The 22,394-nt window shown below is 52.2% G+C and overlaps 12 protein-coding genes across 12 annotated transcripts; 4 read left to right on the top strand and 8 right to left on the bottom strand.

Annotated features, from left to right (window-relative positions):
• Positions 1-950: 950 nt before the first annotated feature.
• On the bottom strand, positions 951-2,054 carry RHO25_000058 (uncharacterized protein; the record flags this gene model as incomplete). The annotated part of the gene is made up of 1 exon (XM_023592687.2): positions 951-2,054. The coding sequence occupies one exon, from the start codon at positions 2,052-2,054 to the stop codon at positions 951-953; it is 1,104 nt and encodes a 367-aa protein (XP_023458371.1).
• A 306-nt stretch (positions 2,055-2,360) lies between these two features.
• Positions 2,361-2,977, top strand: RHO25_000057 (uncharacterized protein; the record flags this gene model as incomplete). Its single annotated transcript, XM_023592686.2, has 2 exons — positions 2,361-2,376; positions 2,433-2,977. The coding sequence occupies 2 exons, from the start codon at positions 2,361-2,363 to the stop codon at positions 2,975-2,977; spliced, it is 561 nt and encodes a 186-aa protein (XP_023458370.1).
• Positions 2,978-3,166: 189 nt separating this feature from the next.
• On the bottom strand, positions 3,167-3,806 carry GPX1 (glutathione peroxidase gpx1; the record flags this gene model as incomplete). The annotated part of the gene is made up of 3 exons (XM_023592685.2): positions 3,167-3,240; positions 3,298-3,579; positions 3,647-3,806. The coding sequence occupies 3 exons, from the start codon at positions 3,804-3,806 to the stop codon at positions 3,167-3,169; spliced, it is 516 nt and encodes a 171-aa protein (XP_023458365.2).
• A 675-nt stretch (positions 3,807-4,481) lies between these two features.
• RHO25_000055 (uncharacterized protein) lies at positions 4,482-5,988 on the top strand (the record flags this gene model as incomplete). Its single annotated transcript, XM_065601975.1, has 5 exons — positions 4,482-4,540; positions 4,594-4,697; positions 4,768-5,420; positions 5,478-5,642; positions 5,695-5,988. 5 exons carry the CDS (start codon positions 4,482-4,484, stop codon positions 5,986-5,988), a joined length of 1,275 nt encoding a protein of 424 aa, XP_065458047.1.
• A 168-nt stretch (positions 5,989-6,156) lies between these two features.
• RHO25_000054 (uncharacterized protein) lies at positions 6,157-8,234 on the bottom strand (the record flags this gene model as incomplete). The annotated part of the gene is made up of 2 exons (XM_023592683.2): positions 6,157-7,958; positions 8,039-8,234. The coding sequence occupies 2 exons, from the start codon at positions 8,232-8,234 to the stop codon at positions 6,157-6,159; spliced, it is 1,998 nt and encodes a 665-aa protein (XP_023458367.1).
• Positions 8,235-8,657: 423 nt separating this feature from the next.
• RHO25_000053 (uncharacterized protein) lies at positions 8,658-10,965 on the bottom strand (the record flags this gene model as incomplete). Its single annotated transcript, XM_023592682.2, has 4 exons — positions 8,658-10,556; positions 10,622-10,740; positions 10,791-10,832; positions 10,884-10,965. The coding sequence occupies 4 exons, from the start codon at positions 10,963-10,965 to the stop codon at positions 8,658-8,660; spliced, it is 2,142 nt and encodes a 713-aa protein (XP_023458366.1).
• A 448-nt stretch (positions 10,966-11,413) lies between these two features.
• RHO25_000052 (uncharacterized protein) lies at positions 11,414-11,980 on the bottom strand (the record flags this gene model as incomplete). Its single annotated transcript, XM_023592681.2, has 1 exon — positions 11,414-11,980. One exon carries the CDS (start codon positions 11,978-11,980, stop codon positions 11,414-11,416), a length of 567 nt encoding a protein of 188 aa, XP_023459475.2.
• Positions 11,981-12,928: 948 nt separating this feature from the next.
• Positions 12,929-14,206, bottom strand: RHO25_000051 (uncharacterized protein; the record flags this gene model as incomplete). Its single annotated transcript, XM_023592680.1, has 1 exon — positions 12,929-14,206. The coding sequence occupies one exon, from the start codon at positions 14,204-14,206 to the stop codon at positions 12,929-12,931; it is 1,278 nt and encodes a 425-aa protein (XP_023459476.1).
• A 1,446-nt stretch (positions 14,207-15,652) lies between these two features.
• RHO25_000050 (uncharacterized protein) lies at positions 15,653-16,427 on the top strand (the record flags this gene model as incomplete). The annotated part of the gene is made up of 3 exons (XM_023592679.2): positions 15,653-15,847; positions 15,930-16,137; positions 16,192-16,427. 3 exons carry the CDS (start codon positions 15,653-15,655, stop codon positions 16,425-16,427), a joined length of 639 nt encoding a protein of 212 aa, XP_023459469.1.
• Positions 16,428-16,611: 184 nt separating this feature from the next.
• RHO25_000049 (uncharacterized protein) lies at positions 16,612-17,311 on the bottom strand (the record flags this gene model as incomplete). The annotated part of the gene is made up of 2 exons (XM_065601974.1): positions 16,612-16,850; positions 16,903-17,311. 2 exons carry the CDS (start codon positions 17,309-17,311, stop codon positions 16,612-16,614), a joined length of 648 nt encoding a protein of 215 aa, XP_065458046.1.
• Positions 17,312-18,011: 700 nt separating this feature from the next.
• On the top strand, positions 18,012-18,919 carry RHO25_000048 (uncharacterized protein; the record flags this gene model as incomplete). The annotated part of the gene is made up of 2 exons (XM_023592678.1): positions 18,012-18,628; positions 18,688-18,919. 2 exons carry the CDS (start codon positions 18,012-18,014, stop codon positions 18,917-18,919), a joined length of 849 nt encoding a protein of 282 aa, XP_023459595.1.
• Positions 18,920-20,568: 1,649 nt separating this feature from the next.
• Positions 20,569-22,084, bottom strand: RHO25_000047 (uncharacterized protein; the record flags this gene model as incomplete). Its single annotated transcript, XM_065601973.1, has 2 exons — positions 20,569-21,960; positions 22,010-22,084. The coding sequence occupies 2 exons, from the start codon at positions 22,082-22,084 to the stop codon at positions 20,569-20,571; spliced, it is 1,467 nt and encodes a 488-aa protein (XP_065458045.1).
• Between the last annotated feature and the right edge of the window lie 310 nt (positions 22,085-22,394).

Below are 22,394 nucleotides of genomic sequence, written 5' to 3'. Positions count from 1 at the left end.
AAGAACCACTGGTGTGCTGCAGTGGCATCGCCTGGATCGAAGCCGGTGTTACACTGCGCAGAGGGGCATGTTATGCAGCTCTGCTTCTTGAGGCCGAGCATGTCCGGAGATAGAGTACGCCGTCTGCAGTTCTGCAGACTTGTCAATGCATGGGGAAATGTAGTTGCCGTTGATGGTGGAAGTCCACACGCCCAGCAATGCCTCAATTCGTGCGCAATCCGAATGCTCATCAGCAGCCCCAGACGATCATGTTTGCAAGAGCTTTGTGTTACAGATCTTGCTATACCTGGACCAGGCACTCCACGATCTGAAGATTCGCTGCGATGCAGATGGCTAACAGCTCTGATCATGGTCGATTTAGTGATATTGCCACCGACGTTGCGAACCCAGCTCGCTGTGCAGATAAGTGAGTAATATCTCAAATACTCCATGCGCGTAGCTGAGCAACGTTGTTCGGGAGCAGGCTGTGCATGGTCCTCTACCAGTCGGATTATGAAGCGGCCTTATATGATGGCCTTCGTGCGGACAAAGCTGCAGAGATCTTGCGCATGTGGCTGAGAGCTATACCATTGGGTATGCACCATACTCGGCTTAGCCCCACATCGAACCAAACGAGTGCAAGAACCACATACGGACGGAGCACAGGAGCGTGATCTGACGATTGCAGATGATGCTATGCTGGATCTTGATTATTGGAGTCTTGTCGAGGTGCGTTGCTCGCCAGTCACCAGGATCCCGGCAGCTCGAATCGAGCTCTTCTTTTTGAGACGCTTCTGCTTTCCCTCACACATTGTGCTCTGGCGATAGAGCGTTTGAATCCGACTGCTTCATCGTATAAATGAATGCCCGTTTAATGATTAGCCTTGAAGCATTGCGGCCATGATACTGCAACACGAGGGTTGTTCAGCAATGGTTGTTGTTGAGCAGTTTTTGCAGAATCCAGCATAACATCAATCCTCTTCACTCTTGACCTCATCATTCGCTCGCCGATACAAATGAATCTGGTACCGCATATTCTCCAGCTCCATACGATACTCCAGTCCTTGAGGCAACCTGAACCATCTAGATTCATCCGAAACGACCTTCTCCCACTTCGCTGGTGTCTCTTCTTCACCACGCTTCTGTTGTGTGCCAAGAAGCGTATGATCAAGCAGCCATTGCATAGGATACTTCTTCTCAGCTTCATTGATCGAAACAGTCGAGTAGCTTCCAGGACTGTCCACAACTAAAAGATGTGCTCCAGGTTGTGTCGCTTCTGTGATTTTCGCGAGCATTTTCTGTGTCTTGGGGACGGAAGTCGAGTAGAGTTCGTTGAGTGTGAAAAGGAGTGTTATGAGATCTGTGTTCTCGTAGATTGCCTTGCTTTGCGAATCGTCCAGGTCCAGTGCGTCAGCTTCTTGGAAAGTGGCCGCGAACGCATCCTCCGGAAGTAACGCGACATTCGCTGCCTTGGCAGCTGCGGAAGCGTATTGTGACAGGACCGGCGGACTTACAACAGCTCCTCGCAAATTCGAAACCGTAGGACCCCATGCAGCGATATCCAGAAACAATGCTGAAATCCTGGCATCCGGTTCGTCTCCTCTTCGTTCAGACAACCAAGCAGCAAGCGCAACCAATTCAGCACCAGCACCACCTCCCAAACAAACCACCTTGAGCACTCCTCCCTCGTCCTCTTCTCGTCCCTGACAAATGTTCTCTTGCAAATCACTGAAAATCTGCAAATACCCCAAAGCTCGACTAGGACTCCACCTCTTAGCATAAACGTTCAAATACTCATCCTTCCCAAAAGCCTTTGCAAAATCCCGTCGATACAAATGGCCTTTGACTTCTTGCAACAAAACCGTATCATCATCATTCTCTCCCGAAGACTTCAAAGCATCCCGAAAAATATTCAAACATTTCTGCTGCAGCGCCAAAGGAACAGTTGAAACTGCTTGCTCGGTCTCACTCTCATTCTCAGTCTGCTTGCGTTGCGATGTCTTCTGGGGTTTATTCTTGTTTTGAGGCAAGCGCTTATGCGAAGCTGCTTTCCAGCTTTCGGTTCCTCGAGCCATTTGATGATCTGGGCATTTTCTGTCACTCGCGCTCGTTTCCGCTTTTTCGTCTCGGATCCGGAGGGAAGTTGTGGAGGAAATGAGCTTGGTGTGCGGAAAAGCCGACGTTCCGCCATGGAGCGAGCGCCGACTTCGCCGTTGCCGTGAAGGCGGGGCACCAACTTGAAGTGGGATGGGATGGTCGTGGTCGTTTAGAAAGACAGTCATATATCAAGTCACTTTGGAAAGATATAAATACCGAGCAGTATTGGATTGAAGAGTCTCCTCGCATCAGATTTCTTCTACAATTGCGGACGAATAGCAAAAATGCGGCTTCCATACGGTGAGAGAACTCGCCACACTTGGTTCAACCATTGCATTCGCTAATCCCTGTCCAAGTCGACGATGACCCAAAGATGGACACGCCTGAAGACCAGGCCGTAGTCGAACGTGTAAAAGCACGACGAGGTGGAAAACTCATACCACTGGACAAAGCTCTACTACACGCTCCTCCAGTCGCAGATGGCTGGAACTCCTTCCTCAAGTCTATCCGAGAACAAACAACATTACCAGCATCAGTACGAGAGATCGCCATCTGCCATGTGGCTGTGTTGAACCATGCATGGTTCGAATGGGATCAGCATGTACCGATCCTGAGGAAAGCGGGTGTGCTGAGTGAGGAGCATATTGAAAAGCTCAAGGACCGGGAGTGGGATGGCAGCGGACTGGATGATAAGCATCTTACTGTTCTGCAGTATGCCAATGCGATGACGATTGGGGTTATCGTCAAGGATCCGCTGTTTGAGAAGTTGAAGAGTTTGTTCAGTGAGCGCGAAGTTGTTGAGATCACGGCAACTGTCGCGGCATACAACACCGTTTCGCGGTTCTTAGTGGCTCTTGACGTTGGTGAGATGGCGGCCAAGTATAGTCTGGACTTCAGTTAGACCACTTCATGAGAGTTCATTCCAACTATTGCCAGTGCTGAGCCTCCAGATGCTACGAATGCTATGCCGAAACATCCGTATTGTAACGCAAGGGCGAGATGTGAAGCTTCAGCTCGTGCTAACAAGCAAGGTGCAATAAGACTGCTATTTGGGGTATAATTCGCTCAATCTTGTTCTTTCCTTCGACGCTTACGAAGCCGGTGCTTTCTCGTTGAGTGCGGCTTCGATGTCAGCCTTGATCTTGTCTGGAGAGCTCGTGCTGGCTGGACGGAAACTGTTAGCATGGCTTGAATCTTTCGCCGAGAGGTGTGTAAACATACCCCATCGCTGCTTGACCTTGCCGTCTCTTCCGATGAGGAACTTCTCAAAGTTCCACTTCACGCGCTTCAGTCCCATGATGCCCGGCTTCTCGGACTTCATCCACTCCCACACTGGCTCAGCCTTTTCTCCGTTTACATCCGTCTTGCCCAGAACTGGGAATGTGACGCCGTAGTTGAGCTGACAGAAGCTCTGAATCTCATCGTTGCTGCCTGGGTCCTGTCCGCCGAATTGATTGCATGGGAAGCCGATGATCTCGAAGTCCTCGTGCTTTGGCTTGACCTCTAGTGGAGACAAGCATGTCAGTATGCAGGCGCGAGTCAGGCCAAGACGCAGATGCAGCTGTCATACCTTTGTAGAGCTTCTCGAGGCCCTCAAACTGTGGAGTGAAGCCGCATTTGGACGCGGTGTTCACGACCAGGACGACCTTGCCCTTGAGGTTTGAGAGCGGGTATTCCTGACCCTTCTTATCTTTGGGCGTGAAGTCGAAGAAAGTGGTAGCGGACGACATGGCGGCGTAGGTTGTTCGTCGGTAGGTGAAGGCTACGGTGGTGGGAAGTTGGATGCGCTTGGAGGCGGAATGGAGGACAGAGATTGCAGCACGAGGCATCACAGTCTAGCGTGGTGCGGCGAGAGAGGTAATTGTCATGGGAGGAGCTCCCTCTCTCACTTGCCCCGGCACGAGCGATGCCGTCATTCGCTGCTGCCAGAAACGACCACGTCTCCGACGGAGTCAGCACCAAAGAGTCGCACGCCGCGCATCCGCGACCAGGTCCTCCGCCCACCTGCTATCGCCGCTTTATAAGCCTCTCATACCCGCCAACCGATGTACGGCGTCGCCGCGATCGCGCTGGTCGACAGTTACGAAGCAGTCCAGATCGGCAGCCTGCCGACGCCGCAGCTCCTACTCGGCCAACTCGGCTGGTCTTATCACATGAAAATCCACTTGCTGTAGGAACCCGGCCGCCTTACGTGAGTTAGCGGGTCGCCAGCGCTCCTCAGGCAGCGCACGAATGTCTTCTTTCACAGCCAAGGCTGCCAAGGATAGCATGGTCACAACATGAGGACGTTGGGTTGGGTCTGCAATTGAGAGATGAACATGTGCGTGAAGCACACCATCACCTTCGGGCGGACGTGAAGCTTTTCGGCCGAAGAGGATCGATGGCGCACCGATCTTCCACTCAGGATGCCCGCTAAGAGACAGCGTAGCTTTCAGAGGACCATCTGCATTGAGCAAAAGGTAGGGTACGGCGAAGCGGAACACAATTTCTATTCTATCTACATTTCATACGCGACAGACTGTTGTCAAGCGAGCGCGGCGTCCAGCTTAGCAAGCAGTCAGAAGCAGAGCAATATCAAAAGAACGAGAGTATGGGAATCAATGTGGCAATTGTTGGGAGTGGTATGCAGGAGTGATAGTCCTTGTACACTCAGCTTAACAAACAGCAGCTGATATTGTTCACCATTTACAGGCCCGGCGGGCTGCATGCTGGCACGCCTTCTTCTGAACAACGACAGCCATGTCACCGTAACGATTTTCGAAAGTGAGAGCAGCATTGACTTCAGATCTCAAGGAGGCACTCTGGACCTGCACGAGAAAACTGGTCAAGCTGCACTCAAGAAAGCTGGACTGTTCGACGCATTCTTGAAGTACGCTAGATATGATGGCGAAGCATTCAAGATCGCGGATAAGAATCTCCTCTGCTATATCACGCAGCAAGGATCAAAGGGCAGCTCAACTACTGGGAGACCTGAGATTGACCGGCCAAGGCTAAGAGAGTTGATATTCAGGAGCCTGCCTGAAGGCACAATCCGGTGGAGCAAGAAGCTTGTCAAGATCAGCGATGGTCACGTGCTTTCTTTCGCAAACGACAGCACGGCCAGTGGCTTCGATCTCATTGTTGGAGCAGATGGCGCATGGTCGAAAGTTAGACCCCTACTCAGCGATGCCAGACCCTACTACAGCGGCATAGCTGGTCATTCGCTTCTCATCTCGAACGCCGAACAACAAGTGCCCGATCTACACAAACTGGTCAATCGCGGTAACCTCTTTGCCTTCTCGGACGGCAAAAGTATCATGGCGCAGCAAATTGGAGACGGCAGCATCAATGTTGCAACCTGGGCAGTAAGGCCGAGCGATTGACAACCAGCTTACAATGTCCACGATCTCGAAGAAGTGAAGAAGGCAATTCGCTTGGAATATGCGGACTGGCATCCTGAGCTGCTTGCCCTGACACAAGCCGCAAATGGCGCGGCACAGCCCAGAGACTTGTATATGCTGCCAATTGGCCACAAATGGAAACATCGACCGGGCGTGACGCTGATCGGAGATGCAGCCCATGTGATGGTGAAGACGCTCCATCCACTTCTCCTACGTTGCCAAACTGACCACTTTGCAGACACCGTTTGCAGGGGAAGGCGTTGATCTCGCATTCCAAGACGCCATGAAGCTCGCCGCAGCAATCAAGGCGTCTCATTCGAGTCAGGAGCTTGATCGTAAAGTCGAGGCATTCGAGAGAGATATGTTCCAACGAGCGACGGAGACACAGCAATTGACTTACGACATGATGACCGCGATGTTCTTCACGCCTGGTGCGCCACGAGAAGGCATTGAGCGATACATCCTTCGTGCGGTCAGAGGAGAGCTAGGGCCTTGGATCACTACTTTGCTGACCCCAGTGGTATACGTGTGATTCTTTATTTTTAAGCTCTTATGGTGAGCGGGCTTAAGGCTGGGTACTCCCTGTTATTATTTAGGCGAATGTGAGATTCACATCGTCAGTTGCCGCACCACGCAACTATGCTGCTCGCTAGCCTCTGCCTTTACCATCTCGTCGCCGCAAAGATGCGACTACATTATGTCAAAAGTCTCGAAAATGATGATTGAGGGATCCAATCCCGTCATCGCCATCACCCGGCGCCGCAAAACTATCCTTCGTCTCGTTCGTACGCGCCGTCATTGGTCTGCTCTCTCGGCCTTCACGTTTGAGATAGTCCGCGTAAAGCTTACTACTCGTGAAGTCTTGCGCTCCTCCACCTCTAGTACTCGACGACCCAGCTCTACTCAAACTCCCCGTCAAAATTGCCGACTCGTCCTCGCAAACAACCACCATCCAGACACCAACACGATCATCCGAGCCAAACAGCGGAGTACAATGCAACCAACGTGTCCTCCTACCTTCCATTTCCGCACTAGAATTCGAAGTAAGCCAATTGACTTTCGCCGTAACGCCCGTGCCACGAGTCAAAGCATCCAGAAGTCCTTCTCGAACTGAAATTGGTCCGCCGATTCGATCGAGGAATTTTGTTTGGATTAGGCCTGGGATTCGTAGAGAGGGGGATGTGAATGTTATGCGTAGAGAAGGATAAGGGCGAACGAGTAGATAGCTTTGATACACGCCGGGGAGTCGTCCAGAAGGACCGAGGTTTGCTGCGGGCCAGAGGTGTCTTTCCGTAGCAGAAGTTGAATCTTCCATTCCGAGAATTATACGGCTGGATTTTGATCCGGTTCGATTAAGCAGAACTTTTGAAGAAGATGTCATGGATCCTATTCCGCCCGTTTCAGATGGGACTCTACTTCTGGTCTTTTGTTGTGCTCTGTTCTTCACGATTTCGGCTTCTTCTTCTGTAAGAAGTTGGCCCCAATCGCTTAATATCGCCATCGGATCCCGTCTTGCACTTTTCCGTGATGCAGAGAAACTCCCATTCAGGGCTTCTGTCCCGTATTGAGCGAGAAGTTGAGCAAATGACTCTACTCCTCTGCCATTTTCAATAAGAGATGAAACGTCGATTTGACAGCCTAGGAAGTACCGTACAGCGCCTTTGTTGTCGTATAGAGGGGCGATCATCAGGAGATTCATGAATGGTGTGCCGTCTCGTTTGTAGTTCAGGATCGTCTCGGTACATTCTTCTCCTTTCGTCAAAGCTTGTATGAGTCTTGCGACTGTTGTGTCTGAAGATTTGGGACCTTGGAGGAATCTGCAGTTGCGGCCGATGGCGAATTCTTTGGTATATTGCGTGATATTGTAGAATTCCTCGGAGGCGTACACGATAGGGTTGTCTTGGACACTGGGATCGGAAATACAGTAAACTTCAGCCAAAGATGGGATTAGTTCGTGCATGATTGGGGCGCTGTTTCCGGTGATTTCTTTGACTAGTGTGTCGGTGACGAGACACACTAGTCGATGCGTAAGGTAAGCTGGTAAGGCCTCTTCGACCAATGTCTGTTCTTTCTGCTTTGTCTGCGTTTCGAATCGTTCGTCTAGTCGAGCTGTCCGGAGTGGTGAATAGGTCGCTGGTGATTGCAGGCGATTGGCCACGGCGTTGGCATATTCAATTGCTGCAATAGCCTTCTTGGCTTCAATGTAGTCTTTCAAAACATCGATATATGCAGGTCTGTAAGTCTTCAGAAATTGCTTGAATCGCACAGTGAGGGCGTAGTCCTTGAGAATCAGGTCCAGATGGTCAGCAGAGAAGAATCGTTCTGACAAGGCTTCGAGCTCATTATTGAGTTGGCGAGGTCGGATGGGAGGCGGAGGCTTCAAGTTGTAAGAGTCCCGCTCTTCGGTTGAGTCTCTCGTGTCGGCCACTTCTGTGCTATTAGTGTAGAGCTCATCGTGTGACTCCTCGGGTATATCGAACACACTCGGTGATCTCGGTCCAGCTGCTCAGGACATCAGTGCATGTTCTCAAAAATACCAGCAAGTGCTGACTAACGAAGAGTTGCATTTTCCGATGGCATACCAATTGGTGAGCTTATCAGCTGTTCGTCTTCGCGTTGTTCTCTTGAGTTCAGATCCGGAGATACATTCACCACTCTGAGACTGCCAGACATATTCTCCGAGCCAGAAATGCGGCGTAACTTTGGTGTGGTAGTCCTCGCAACATGCTCGCCATCTGATGGAGCCTGGGTCTTCTCTAAAGTATCCGCGTCACACATACTGGCACCACGATCGGAAGCCACAGCACGCGGGTCAGGGATCCCTTGATGGTTCCAGACATAAGGCTGGTCGCACTAGTGATAGTGTCAGCTCGCCAATGTCGTGCCGCAGCAGCTGTGATGGTGACATGTGCTGCCGATATATTTGTTACACAACCTGGGGTGCAGAATGCGATCCCTTTCTAATATAAATCAGCCCAAGGTGAACATTGGGTAGCCGGATCCAGCTCCCCACGGGCATTGGCTCTTTTTAGCTCCAGATCCAGACGATCGTAAACTGGGAAAGTTGGCGATGAGGAGAGCCGAAAGTGACGTTCGATCGGACGTGCCGATGCCGACGCGGACATGGATTGTCAAAACAGCTCCTGCGCGACTGCTATGCAAGTGTCTATGTTTATATAAATGCAGCAATCGAACAGTGGCTCAATTGATACCAGTCTGCGTCAACGTTTGTCGAGCGGTGGTCAGCTTCAATCCGACTCTCGCATCAAGCTCAAAGCTTCCCCATCTTTCCACCTTCGCAAGCTCGTCACTGCACAGCTTGAGCTTTGCAACATCGCCGTCTTGACCTCCCGCCTCGTTCCAGTGGCAAACGGAGAGCTCATAGTGTGCTACAGGCAAAGGCCAATTGTCCGCTTGATCGCATGCAGTGATCTGGTGCGGCTCGTAACAGAATACATGCTCACCGAGCATCGTTTTGGCCTCCTCGGTCTTTCCAAGATTCCTCAATACAGTTGCTTGCAACACTGCACAGATGGCTTTCTCGTCCACAGCTTCGCCAGGCCAAGTCGGTTGGTCACGCGACCAGGCCAGCCGAGCCATGGACTCTTGCAAATGCGCCGGACTCATGCGCTTGTAGCCGTTCCAGAAGTAGATCATCTCCTCGAGTGGAGACACGCCAATTGCATCGATAAGATCGCAGTCGCGAGTCTTGGCCCGATGCTGCCACTTCACAAGTTTGCGATTGATGTACACGTCCAATGGTAACTGTCGTGCCATGAATTTTTTCTTGCCCGTATTACTCGCGACCTGGCCGAGGAGATGCTTGGCCTTATCTCGGTACGTCTCTGCAAGCTTCGGATCTGTGTGCTGACATTGTCTGTACAGCTCCACGAAACAGGAACCAGCAATGTAGTAGTAAAGTCCATGACTCCAGTTATTGAGATGTACGCACTTCTGAAATGCCGCAGCGCATTCCTCGTACCGGTGCAGGAACATTAAAGCCATGCTGGTCTCAAAGACGCGAAGAGCTTCCATCTGCTTCAACGATGAAGTTTTAGCATCGCGAGTGAGGATATCCACTGCTTCTTCCAGGTTCCGTTCCACGCCATGCATTCGCGATTCCTCTAAGACCCACATGATGGACCGTGGATAGAGAGTGCGCATCTCCTTCAAAAGACCATGAAGCCTCTCTTTGGGATATGACTCTTTCCTGTGAATGTCGCACAGCGCAATGGCGGCGTTGTGGAAAGGCAGGAGGACCAGGCCAGCCATGGCACCATTGATGTTGTTCTTGAATGCCGTAGCTCTCCAGAGCAGGCGCATGCCCGCCTCGCGATCTCCACGAAAAGAGAAGATCGAAAGGATCTTCCCAAAGGCCGGAGGTATCATGGAAAGCAGGAGCTGTAGCAGTCCAAAGCACATCGCGGCTCCCGAGTGTATAAAGTGATCTATTGGATCGTCCATGATGGCTCTGAAGTCGAAACCGTCGACCTCGGTGTCAGGCTGCCGTTTCGAGCTGGACGATTCATATGCTGGTGGCCCATCACCGGCTGCACCATTGGCTGTCCCAGATCCGTTACCAGCCGTGTCTTTCTCCAGTGTTTGCGGTTTGTCCTGCAGGTTCAGCTGGTCCACATCAGGATATTCAAGCTTCCCCTGATATTCCATAGGTGTTGGCTGTTCCGAAGCACTCTCCACAGCATCTTTGAACTCGTCCTCATCCTCTGTCTTTTCCACAGGTGTTAACACTCCAGATGATGTGCCTGATGTCTCTGCTTCCGAAGCTTTATCCACGCTCGCACTGGACAAAGATGATGTCGACCCAGAGTGATACTTCTCCACGTATCGATTCTCCGCCTCAATGATCTCTGAGAGTGTGGTGAATGCCTTTCGCAATCTGTAGAACCCTCTTAAAGACTCTGTCAAGCTCTCGTTCAGTACCGCAACCACTGCCGCCATGAGTTGCGTCTCGGCATGGCAGAGCGCATACTCAGAACCTCGCGGATAGATTTTGCTCTCGTGGGCTGTCGAAGGATCTCGTAGTGCACGTCTTTGGTGTTCGCTGGCTGCCTCTTCCGCGTCTGCAAGTCGCAATGCTGCCTAGAGGAGGGCGGACACCGTCAGCGCGTTGTCCTCGATTCGTGCCTGGACAGCAAAGCCCACACCTGCTCCATAATCTCCTTTTCGAACCCTAGAGTCGCTCGCAAGAACAACGTTGTCGCCGTTCCCAGCTTATGGAAAGGACTGGTGCCTTTGCTCAGCTCAACTTCTGCTTTCTCGACCTCTAGGCACCCGTAAGTACAGCTCATTCGAAGTTCGTCGTAGGCTTGTTACCATCGTTCATGATGAGAGCCGCATGGCTCATTGCCTCTGCCACTATTGCTCATTAGTCGCCTTGTGTGCCAGTCCTCCGCGGCGGGTCCTCACATGCATGCGGCTCGTCCAGCGCCGTGAGGCTCTTGCTGGAGTGCACACTGGGCTTGGCCGCTCGAAGCCATTTCATCGCCATGCTGCGCAGTCTTCCGCTGCTGGCGGTCTACCTTTCCGACATCTGCAAGTAGGAGCAAGAAATCTCACAAAACTTCTAGAGGGTCAGTCCCAGGCGCCACTCGGATGACATGGTGACGGAATAGCTGCCATGACACGTCGCGTGGGCGAGCTGTCAAAGTAACTGGAGAGCTGAGACGCGAATGTGGATCCCGTTTCTGCACAGCCTCTCCGTCCGTCTGCTCGACTGCAAAGCTCGCATCCGTGCCGAAGCAGGCCGCTAAACATTCGCTGACGCAGATGGAACGAGATGGAGTGTGCAACATTGGTCGGCGGAGGCCATGCATGGACGGAGACAATCCTGGCAGGCGGACACGAAGCCAGCCACAACGACGTCACGGAATTTCCCACGAGCAGAAGCTGACACAGAAATCACCGACGAACAACGGGAACAAGTCTATCATTACAATCTACTTCTCCATCTCCTTCTGCGCCTCCCGTCTAATCCGACCAGAAATCAGATACACCGCCGCCCGCATCTCCAATATCGGATCCGCAGAAGGCTCAATACCCTCAACCCTCGGAATAGGATCAAAAATGATCTTCTGCTGCTCCTTGAGACTCTCATCCGTCTTCACATAAGTCTCAAGAACAAAACTGCCCAATTCCACAAGTTCTCTGCTTTCCGGCCACCTCATAGTCGCATCGTCAGTAACATCGCCCTCTTCCGCAACCTGAACCACAAGCTTCAGCGTCACAGATCCCTTCCCAAGCCTCTCTTCCAATTCCTCGAAGAGATAAGAATCAGATTTCTCCTTTAACTCCTCCTCCGAAAGCGTAATGTACTCCTCAGGCACCACACGATACCTCCCAAACTTCTCCTGTCCTTCCTTATTCACAAACTTGAAAGCATTAACCATAAAAAACTTATCCGTCAAGAAACTCTCCGGATAAGGTATAGGGACTTTGAAAAATGCGTCAGCAGCTGGACTGCCTTTCAGAAACTCTTCAAAAACTCCGTTCTTCGATGCATGCATCAGTGATAGGAATCCTTCGCCAGATGCTACTGGAAAATTCGGAGTTGAGTGTCCGATGATATCTGTATGCTGATGACCATCTTCACTGAGCAGGAAGCGAATTGCTAGACCTCGAGGACTGGCTTTGGGATCTTTGTCTGAGATTGTTGGAAGGCCGGTTCCGACGGAGAATCGCATTAAAAACGGTGTTGAGGCATGGTTGAAGTGTGGTGCTTTTGAGAGTGATGCGGCTTCAGCGGCTGGTTTGAATGTGCCTTTCACGAGGTGTCCTTTGGCATGAGCTGCGGGGGGTCAGTCCTATTCCAGTCACATCTTGGGATTAAAACTGTATATTCTTGCCTGGACGAAATGCTTTCGGGGTACCAGCACTTTCACGAAGTACGCTCACGAGCTTGTTCGCAACGTCAAGGGTGTGGGCGTCGCTTGTCAAAGGCATGTTGAGAGGAAGAGATCGATGTTACGCTACGTGAGGACAGGCATCGCTTTGCATTATATTGCTTTCTGTGCCGCATCTGTCAGCTGAATGCCTAGCGAGGGCGTCACATCTCAGCTGCAGGATCGCGGTATCGATGTTCCAACAGCACGTGCGCTTGATCCGCTAAGGTAAGTTGCAATCGGGCCATGTTCATTCGCCGTAGGCTGTGCTCTGTTGCTCGAGTAGATATTATTTTAGTACCTCGATAGACGAAAATGTGCTCGCATATGCTCATTGTTTGCAGCTACCTTGTCATGGCTTCCCCACGCTGCTTACCCAAGGATTACCGAGCAGCTGCATCGGTTATGTCTAATTCTCAGCCAGGAATTTCCATGGTCCAATCAGACTGCTGTATTTGCATCTGCACTTAATGTAGCACCGGTGAACCTCTGCTTGCCGCACTTACTCTGACGCAGTTTCGTAGGCTGTGAGTGTCAAGCAGATCATCCTTATCGCCACAAGTGCAGGCTAGCTCATATGCAGGTCTTTCCGATAGCCTCAAATTTCTCTCTGATGTCGTCGGGATGCACTCTCCTGCCTGTCTTGTCATGAAATGCGCTCGCGATGCCCAACCAGCTCGCCTCGCCATGCTTGCCTATCAGTTGGCATAGCAGTTGCAGCTCATCGAAGGAGAAGAAGTCGTCCTCTTGGAGGGCTCGCCATTCGCGGATGCTGAACTTGACCGACGACCGAGTGCTTCGAACACTTCCTGCCACAGAGCCAGCCCTAGAAGAGGCCTTCTTGACGACGCTGGCTGGCTTCTTGGCGGTCTCCTGTTTTGTATGCTCTTTCTTAGCGTTGTCTTTCTTCTCAGCTGCATTCGTAGTCTTCTCCTGCTTCGGCGGTTCATCTTTCTTGGGCTCCTCCTTTGCAGCATCGCCACCGATCTCATCCCAGCGCTTCTTGCACGCTTCTTGCGGCTTCTTGAGCGCTTTTGCGACAATCTTCCATGTAGATCCAGCTTGCATCTGGTCTCGTAGCTCACTGTCTTCGGCCTCCGTGAAAACGAACTTGTCGAGTTTTTGCTGACCTCCACCATTGTTGTTGTTCTTGCCAGCATCTTCATTCTCTTTCGCTCCTTTGTTACCCTTGCCTTTGCCCTTTCCCTCACCTTTCTTCTGCTCCTGCGGCTTATTCTCGTTGTCCTTCTTGTCGTTCGACTCTCCTCCGCCAGCTTTACCTGCGTCCTTAATCTCATTCCAGCGCGCCTTCAAGCAGTCCACTCCCTTTCCCATTTCCTCCGCGATGTCCTTCCATGATCTGGAGCCGCCCTTGCTAGTCGGCTCTTTCAGCTCTCTCAACTTTGCATCCTCTTCAGGAGTGAAGTCGTTGCCAGGCTTACCCTCGGCCTTCTGCGCATTGTCTTTGCCGCCCTTCTTCTGATCGTTCGAAGGCTTGCCTTCTTTCGAACCTTTCTCTTCTTTCTTTGATTTGCCATCATCCTTGACGCTCTTCTTCTCTTCGCCGCTCTCTTGTTCCTTCATCTTGTTGACACTCTTCTTGATGTCCTCAAATGTGATGACTTCGGTTCCAGCGACAATTCCACCTCCGTTGATAATACTCGAGCCCTTGTGGCGCACCATGACGAGCTTCCCACGCCTGTCGCGCCTGATTTCCGCATCTGCGATGGCTGAAGCAGAGGGTAGTTGTAGACTTTCCATGGACCTGTTGAGTGGCTGACCAGTGTCAGAATCAACCAAGTACATCTTCGGCGCCGCTATTGAGCGATAGGGGAACAACGTGAAAGACATGTTGTGGAAGGAGACTCGAAGAATGGGATTAAATGAAGTGAAATGAGAAGAGACGGAAGGAAAAGGGTGGTAAGTGGAGGTAGTGATGCGAAGGTGTCTGAGAGCGAGACACTTTCGAGCAGCACAATGAATGAGGCGACTAGTGAAAGGAGTATGCGGAAAGAATTCATATGAAAGGAACTTCGGGACTGACCTGGCTCCTTCTGCTGGAGTTGGACTTGATGGCGCTTTTTGGCAGGAGCAGGTCGAGTGCCGAGATATTGGGTAGCTGCACAGGTAGGTTGTCTGCATGTGTCGCTTCCGCCGCGAGAGAGGTCGAGAGACGGCCCATGGTGGGTAGCTGTATGTGTGGCCCTTATGAGTTTCTTTTGTCAGTGAGTGAGGATTGCGATCGGCGATGGAAATCAATATCGAAGCTATGATGTTGGCGTGAAGTGTAGCCGGCGTCATGGCAACGGTCGCGCCGTTCGGCGAACGTGAAGCTGCATCTGTAGACATCTCTTGCACGGAGTTTTGAAACAGCGCATAGTCAGTTTGGAGGGCAGAAAAGCAAGAACCTACAAAATGTGCGCCGCACACAAAATCGACCAGAGGAGCAAGACAAGTCTGCGGAGGAAAAAAGTCTAAGACTGAGGTGCCTGGCGACTGGTTCAACATCAGCTAAAAAGCGTACTCGATATCAGAGATGCAATCAAGACCATGATAGGCATTGGGGCAGGTGCAAAATCTGCATTTATGGGTCGTTTCTTCATCTGGTGGCGTGCATCGTGCTTCGCGTAAGACGTCCTTTACTGCCTGCTGTGCATCGATTCTTATCAGACTGGGAAGCGGCAGACCACGAGCTTTGCCTGTGCCGAGTCCAGTCGTTTCGCAATGAGGCGTCCACGCATGTATTGTGCCGCCTGGTGTCTATCGTAGGGCGAAAAGAAGTCATGAGTTCGTCGGAACGACTTTTCGCGAGGAGCGCTTCGATGCGGATTTTTGCACCCTTGTTTCGCATTATCGCACTGGTAAGTTGAGCAATTGTGCCCAGGATGAGTCTGTACTGCTGTTCGATGCCTTGACTTCAATCCTGTCTTTTCGGCGTCGAAGGCCGAAGGTTGGCACCTGCCACATGAGCCCATCTTGAAATCATGCACTACTTATCAGCTCGCCTGCGTGTCCAGCCTATGTGTATCAATGCTTTCTGCATAGGCTTCACTGTAGCACAACGCGGACCGCAAGCCAAGCCAGAGCGGGAGAGAGGCTGTGGACACGTGAAAGGAGAAGTGAAGTGAAATGTGAACCCTTGCCAAGACACCAGATTCACGAGATCTCCACCACGATTGGACTGGGAAGCAGCAGGAGACCAGGGGTCTTGCACGAACACGTTTGTTCTATCCCCACGACCACGCTGCACAATTGCACCTTCGATTCTGTTACGATCCAGCTTCACCAGCCACCACGATGGCGTTCCTTGTCAGCATTCTGGTTTCGGTGCTGTCGCTGTTCGCCTTCAGCAATGCGCACAACATTCAGCTGCGGGCCCACTCCCGAGAGTGCTTCCACGAGAATCTCCACAAGGACGATCGCATGACCGTCACGTTCCAGGTCGGCGATAGAGAATTTGGAGGAAGTGGAAATCTGGATATCGACTTTTGGGTGCGTTGAACAAGAGGAGCGACATTTGGACTAGGATTAATGCATGGGTGGGACTTATACTGACCCGGAGGCTCTGCGATAGATACAAGCACCGAGCAATTCGTTCCTCGTCCACCAGCGAACCGTCAGCGCCGGAGATCACTCCTTCGAGGCGAAAGAGGATGGACGATACACATACTGCTTCAGCAACGAGAACTGGTCAGCGAACACAAAAGAAGTCAGCTTCAACGTGCACGGAATTGTCTACGTGCCCGAGAGCGAGGCACCACAAGATCCTCTAGAGAAAGAAGGTGTGTTGGATACCGATGATACTGCCTGTCATGTACATTGCTAACAATACCGAGTCCGCGCCATGTCCGAGCTGATGGCTCAGGTCAAGGACGAACAAGGATACATCGTGGTTCGCGAGCGAACACATCGCAACACAGCCGAGAGCACCAACGCTCGTGTCAAGTGGTGGAGTCTGCTCCAGCTCGGCGTTCTCGTCGGCGAAGGCGTCTTCCAAGTCTGGTGGCTCAAGCGTTTCTTCGAGGTGAAAGATCCCTCTCGTCCTTCCTTCGGACGGGGAGCGTTGGGCTAATCTACTGGCTATCAGGTCAAGCAGCTCGTGTAAAAAGTACACGACCCATGTGAAGTCTGAATTATGTCGATATGCAGCGATAGACGCGATGAAGCCGAAAAGCAATCACAGCTTGCTCAAACTGCCACGCTCCACCTTCCCAAGAGTCTCGTCAATCCTCGAAATGCAGCATGCTGACCGACTCTCAATTCGGCCTGCACCAGCGCATCAACAACAGTAGTACTATATCATCTAGTCGCCCTCCATTGCTGTCCAGGAGCGAGTAGAATGCTGCTGCTAGGCCTCTTTGCTCCTCTGCTCGCTTGCTTTGCGTCCTGGGTGTATGATACAGAGCCCGCTTCTTCGCAGGATTGCTGATGCCGAATTCCCAGGTGTTCTTGTCCTGGGCGAATCGCAATACAATCACTCTCGCAGTGGGTGAATCTGGATCTTCAGGAGTCAGTGAGCATCCGAGAAAAGACTTCGGGTGGTATACTTTTCCTCGCGAACTGGAACTGTTTGACCGCATTGAAGTTCGCGGTCTCGCCCATTGCTCTGACCCAGTTTCGTGCTGCCTGGAAATTTCGCTCGTATGTCAGCCCGAATCTGATGGTACTGCGGGCGTAGAACATCAACAGCGTTTCTTCGCGTAGCTGGCGGTTGGCACGCGTGATCCCTGGCTGGTGGTGACTTCCGTGTCGAACAACGGCAATGGCGTGGCAGGCAAAGACAAGCTCGTAGATCTGGCCGCGGAGCTCCGCCGGTAACTTGAGAAAGCGACACACGTCCTTGGATAACGTCTTCGGGGTACTCGTGGCGCGCTTCGTGGGTTCATCGCTGACTGGATCTGGAGAACAGAGTGGATTAGTTTTTGCTAATCTGATTGCTAAGTTTTCGTATAACATCGTGGCATGATGTTGTTCTTCTCCAGTGACGGAAGCGAGCTGTTCAGTCAAGGTGAGTTGGGCTGGCAGTGGAACTGAAAGGAAAAGTGCGCTAGTGTTTCAGCTTGCACAAGCTTCACTTCACTTCCAGCTGCGGCTTGGCATCAACAAAATGTCTGCAACAGACACAGCTCGAAGCTGCAAGAACATCACAAAGCATTTCAAAATTGCCGCGCGAGAGATGATGCGAAGCACGGCGGCACTCGAAGCACTCGTCGCGCTCATGGAGAAGTCCCGCTTCCGGAGTCGAGCAGAGCACATATCGATATGTGTGGACGCCCGTTGAAAATGCTGCATCTGAAGTACAGCTGCGCGCGCGTGCGGTCGATTGCAAACTCAGCAACTGCGGGCCTCTCGTTTTGACCAGCACACCTTTCGAAACACTCTTTGCTCACGACATACCACACGACCTGACCTTCTCTCGTCTACCGCTCGGCTTCGTTGACTTCTTCGCTTTTGCCCACCGGCAGCAGCTATCCATCCACTTCGAATATCACTGCAAGCACACGCACGCACTCAAACTCAAGCACAGCGATCCAGTCACTGCTCAGCCACTTGTCACTCACCAGCAGCCGCGACCCAGCGACTTCTACCCTTACCGCAAGCCCACGCACAAGCTCAGCCTCAAGCACAGCGATCTACTCACTACCCACTCACTGTCATGGCTTTCCACTACGGTGCCGGCGCGATGAGCAGAGCCGCCATCAACATCGCAAATCCCAGTCAGCGCTGGATCGAGCCCAACCCAGAAGAAGTCTCCAAAGGTAAGCAAGTGATTAAAAAGGCGGCGGCAGGCATCAAGAAAGGCGGGCGCGAACTGGCACGCGCACCCTCACGTCTGAGCAATTTGCGGCGTCTATCATACGCTTCATCACGTGGAGGAGGAGGCGAGTCTCGGCCTGTGAGCCGTTTGAGCGCTTGGATGGACAAGTATATTATTGGGGAGGAGAAGGAAGGAGAGGACAGTACCGAGGGACCAGGAGTATCGGATACAAATATCGAAGAAGAAGAGGCAAGTGAGGGTGGAAATGAGGCAGGAGTAGGACAAGCAAGTGAGGAAAAGGAAGAAGAAGTGAAGAAGACGCCAAGCAGAACGGCCTCAATGATCAAAAGAGCCTTCAGCTTCCGCAAGAGTCGCGCGTTCCGCGCATCCACAGCACCATCCACTCTGCAACCACCACAAGAAGAACCGCAGAGCGACGAAAAGAGAGGCGGCACCACCACCGCCACACCACCAAGCGGCGAGGGTAGTCCCCTCGTTCGCGTTGCAGCGAACGAGTAAGTTTTTCTTCTCTGGTTTTCGCGTCGAATACCAAGCCACTGACTGTCAATATCAGAGAAATCCCCGACCGCACGACGTCGAGAGAAGCCCCGGTCTTGCCGCTCCCTTCCTTCCCATCACTCATCACAATGCCTTCGGGCGGGGAGATGGAGGGGAGCGGCGCTGGACCGGTTGGCGGAGAAAAGGTGGTGGTGGAGGAGGAGGAGGAAGAGGAGGAGGTGGTGGCCGTGGCGAGCCTGGCTTTCGTGGGTAGGGCTCGCCTGGTCGACCTCTCCGCTGAGGAGTAAATAGCTGCGGCAATGAAGGTGGCTTTGGGGTGATGTTTATGTTTCCCGTGTTTTCAGAGAATGTGTCGTGTTGTGTGATTTTACTGCTGACTTGACGTAATATGGCTAATTTTGTAGGTGAGTTTACTCGTATCTGTTGCTCCTCACGATCTCTCTCCGCTCGTCGAGTAACTTCGAAAGCGTCTGGAGTGGAGATGCTCCAGATTTACGAATTATAATAGACCAGAGATCCCATCTTGTAAAACTAGCACTCCTGGTAGGCCAGGTGAATGTCCCCATATTTCTGCCCCCTTCTTCAATTCCTCTGCCAGCCAACAGACATCAAAGCCATCCAGTATGCAGACGCTCCACATCTGTTCAGTACCTAAAAAATCAAGATTACAGAACACCGAAAAATCTGCATACTGGATCAGCAGGAGAGTCGGAATTGCAAGTATTAGTGGGCTTGCCGGTGCTGGATATTATAGCTTCAGTGGATGTGAGCAACAGCAACAGAAACATGGGCCAGGACTCTGCTGGTTGGATGAGTCGAATGGCATTCGGTATGGAGACGCTTCGGATCAGTAGCACGCAGACACGTCAGAGACACGGCCAGTACTTCTGCTGAAAGGGAATGTATGTATCCGTGATTTCCTACATCCTCATGACACATCTCCGCTGGTCAAAATTTTTCCAAGGCACACAGTATGGAGACACTCCGGATTTATGCCGCCGCGCAAGATCAGAGATCCAGGCTCCGATAATCAGTATTGCTTCCACTCATGATATTTCTCCGCTGGTCGAAAACTCTAGAAGGCATTCGATGTGAAGATGATCCGGATTCGTTTGGTCCAGAATACTCGAGACACCACAGTACTTCTCCGAAATTAGGTGAAGTGTATTCATATTTCTGCACGCTTAACATTTGGTTTCTGCTGATTGAAAGATCTGGAAGGCGCTCAGCCTGCGGACACCTCGGATTTTGTTGGCTTTGATAGCCAGAGAACCAGCTCCGGCATGCTGTGCTTCTGCTGATTGAACGACCCGAAAGGCGCTTCGTGTGCAGACGCTGCGAATTTTGTTGGCCCCGAACGCCAGAAAGTCCGCTCCGGCATGCTGTGCTTCTGCTGAGAAAAAGTTTTGAGAGGCGCTCGACCTGCAGACGCCGCTGATTCTGCTGGCCTTGCAGGGCAGAGAATCTGCCTCGAAACGCTGTGCTTCTGCCAGATCCGCGGCTTGTATGCCAACAGGGCTGGAAATGCTCGGTACGTGCAAGCGATTTTCGTGTTGAAAGCATCAGCATTCATGATCATTATTGTAGGGAAGGTGAGATGATGAGAAGTAGTCATAGTCATAAGCAGAAACAACTTTTGGTACTATAGCACTGAGAGCTAGTGACAATCTGTAACACAATAAAGAAAAAGCCCCGAGTCAATCAACCACCCAAGCAGGCAGGAGACATCAGAAGGCAAGACCATAACGCAAGACCGTATGCGACCGTCATCATCCGAAGAAGAGAGGCCCGAGATCGAAAGAAAGAGCAAAAAATCCAGAGCCGCCACATGGCGCTCATACCAATGAACAGAATGAAAAGTCCTCCCCCACCAGCGCCTGCCTTGGCAGCGCCATCCTTCTCCATAGTGAGTAGTTGCAAGTGCAAGAAGTGGTAATCATGGTGCTTCCTCGGAGTCGGCACCGAGATCAACCGCCTTCTGCTTCCAGAAGCGAACTTGTTCTTGAAGTTGAGCAATGGTCGTTTCAAGTTCGTCTCGCTCCTGGACCTTCTTGGCTCGTGACTTACGAGCCGCCGCTGTGTTCCTCGCACGCTTCAGCGCGACAGTGTCATTTTCGTCGACGAGAATTGGTGGAAGAGGCCTGTCACGCTTGCGAGCAGAGACACCAGCAACGTCGGACATCTTTGGCGCAGGGCTGAAAGGTGTCGGTGATGCTTGGGTTGAGCTTCGCTTGCGAGCGTTGCCTTCGCCACCAGGGTGGACAATGATAGTGTTGGAAGAAGTTCGTTCCATGGATGGAGCAACAGGCGCGGGCTTGTTGTCTTCCTCAGGGAACAAAGAGAACCAAGACTTGTCGTTGGCCATCTGGTCGACAAAAAGTGGTGATGTTTGGTAGTCATCCGGTGTATCAAGGAAAGTCGATCCAGGGGTAGTCAGGTTGGTAAAAGATGCTGATGGTGGTACAGAGTCTGCGAACAAGTCTTTCGGAGAGATGGTTCCGGGAGCAGCGTCGGAGTTGACAGCGGTGAAACTGTTCGTGCTGGAACCCATCAACTCGAAGTCGTCGCCGAAGCTGTCGAAGCCGAAGAGTTCGGCGTCTCCACCAGCGTGGAGATCGCCGAACGTGCCGCTGTACGCGACGTTGATTTCTGAGTCCATGATTAGATCAGATTCAGTCGAGAGATCGAGCGGTGCTGAATTACCTCCGCCTCCCATCATGAAGGAAGTGATGTCTGTTTGTAGTTGTTGTAGTTGCTGAGTGTCCTGAATGTTGGATTGATTGCCGAGATGGCCAGTCGAGTTTGCGTGGAAGAGCGGTACAGGTGGACGAGTCGTGCGAGTGTCTCCTTGGGCGATTAAGTAGTTTCCGTTGGCTTGAGGGCCGGCTGGGAGGGCGCTGTTAAACGAAGGAAGCTGCGTCGGACCGCGAGATGCAGCGCGTCGAGAGGGCTGCGGGATCGGATGATCGAACAGCTGGAAGTCTTGCGAGAACTGGGGAGTTGGTGGCGTTTGCCGTGCAGACAGTGGTGTGGGAGGCCATGTTTGCTGTTGTGAAGCCGTGGTGGGCTTTGGGTAGGTGTTCACAGAGCTGGTGTCGAGGAGACAGCGGGCGCTATTGTGAAGGTCCGAGGACGCTTCGAGAGTGGAGTTGAAGTGGTAAGTGGACTGGCCGAGTATGGTGACGGACGGGGGTCTAAGCAGAGGCAGCCATTTTGGAAATGGATGCGTCTGTTGTGGTGTGTGGTATGGCTGGAAGGTGAGGAAGAAAGGCAGAAATGGGTGGGGAAATCGGCGTACTTCAAGGTGCCAGCGCGCGCTGCCAAGCGGCTGCCTCTCGCTGTGAGTCACAGGCAGCTGCGCTCGGCCGCAAATTCACCTCGCGGCCCGGGCACGCTGCAGCAACTCTAACCACAAGACGAATCTCCACTTCACCTGCACACGCCTGCTGCATGCTGAAAATGGGCTCATTGAATACTCACATGCGTGCGCATTCCGGCGAAGCTTTTCGCATCTCTCCAGCGCGTCGCATGGCGCAACAAAGCAGCCTTCTTCGTCGCGCTGGACAAAGTTTCAACGCGCCCGGACAGGGCTGGCTGGTACTTGGTGACCTGCGCATCCACAATCCTGAGGCCGCAAGTCGGCGCAGCTCGCGGCTGTGCGAATGCGGTGTTCGGATTCAGCTTAACTAGAGCGCCGTGTATTCCGGTCAATACTTGTGCAGCTGTCCCGCGTAGGGCGTCGGTCTACTGCTTCTGACCATC

The sequence above is a fragment of the Cercospora beticola genome, chromosome 1, assembly GCF_033473495.1.
Source record: "Cercospora beticola chromosome 1, complete sequence".
Classification (NCBI taxonomy): domain Eukaryota; kingdom Fungi; phylum Ascomycota; class Dothideomycetes; order Mycosphaerellales; family Mycosphaerellaceae; genus Cercospora; species Cercospora beticola.
This window is presented reverse-complemented; position numbering and strand designations above follow the sequence as displayed.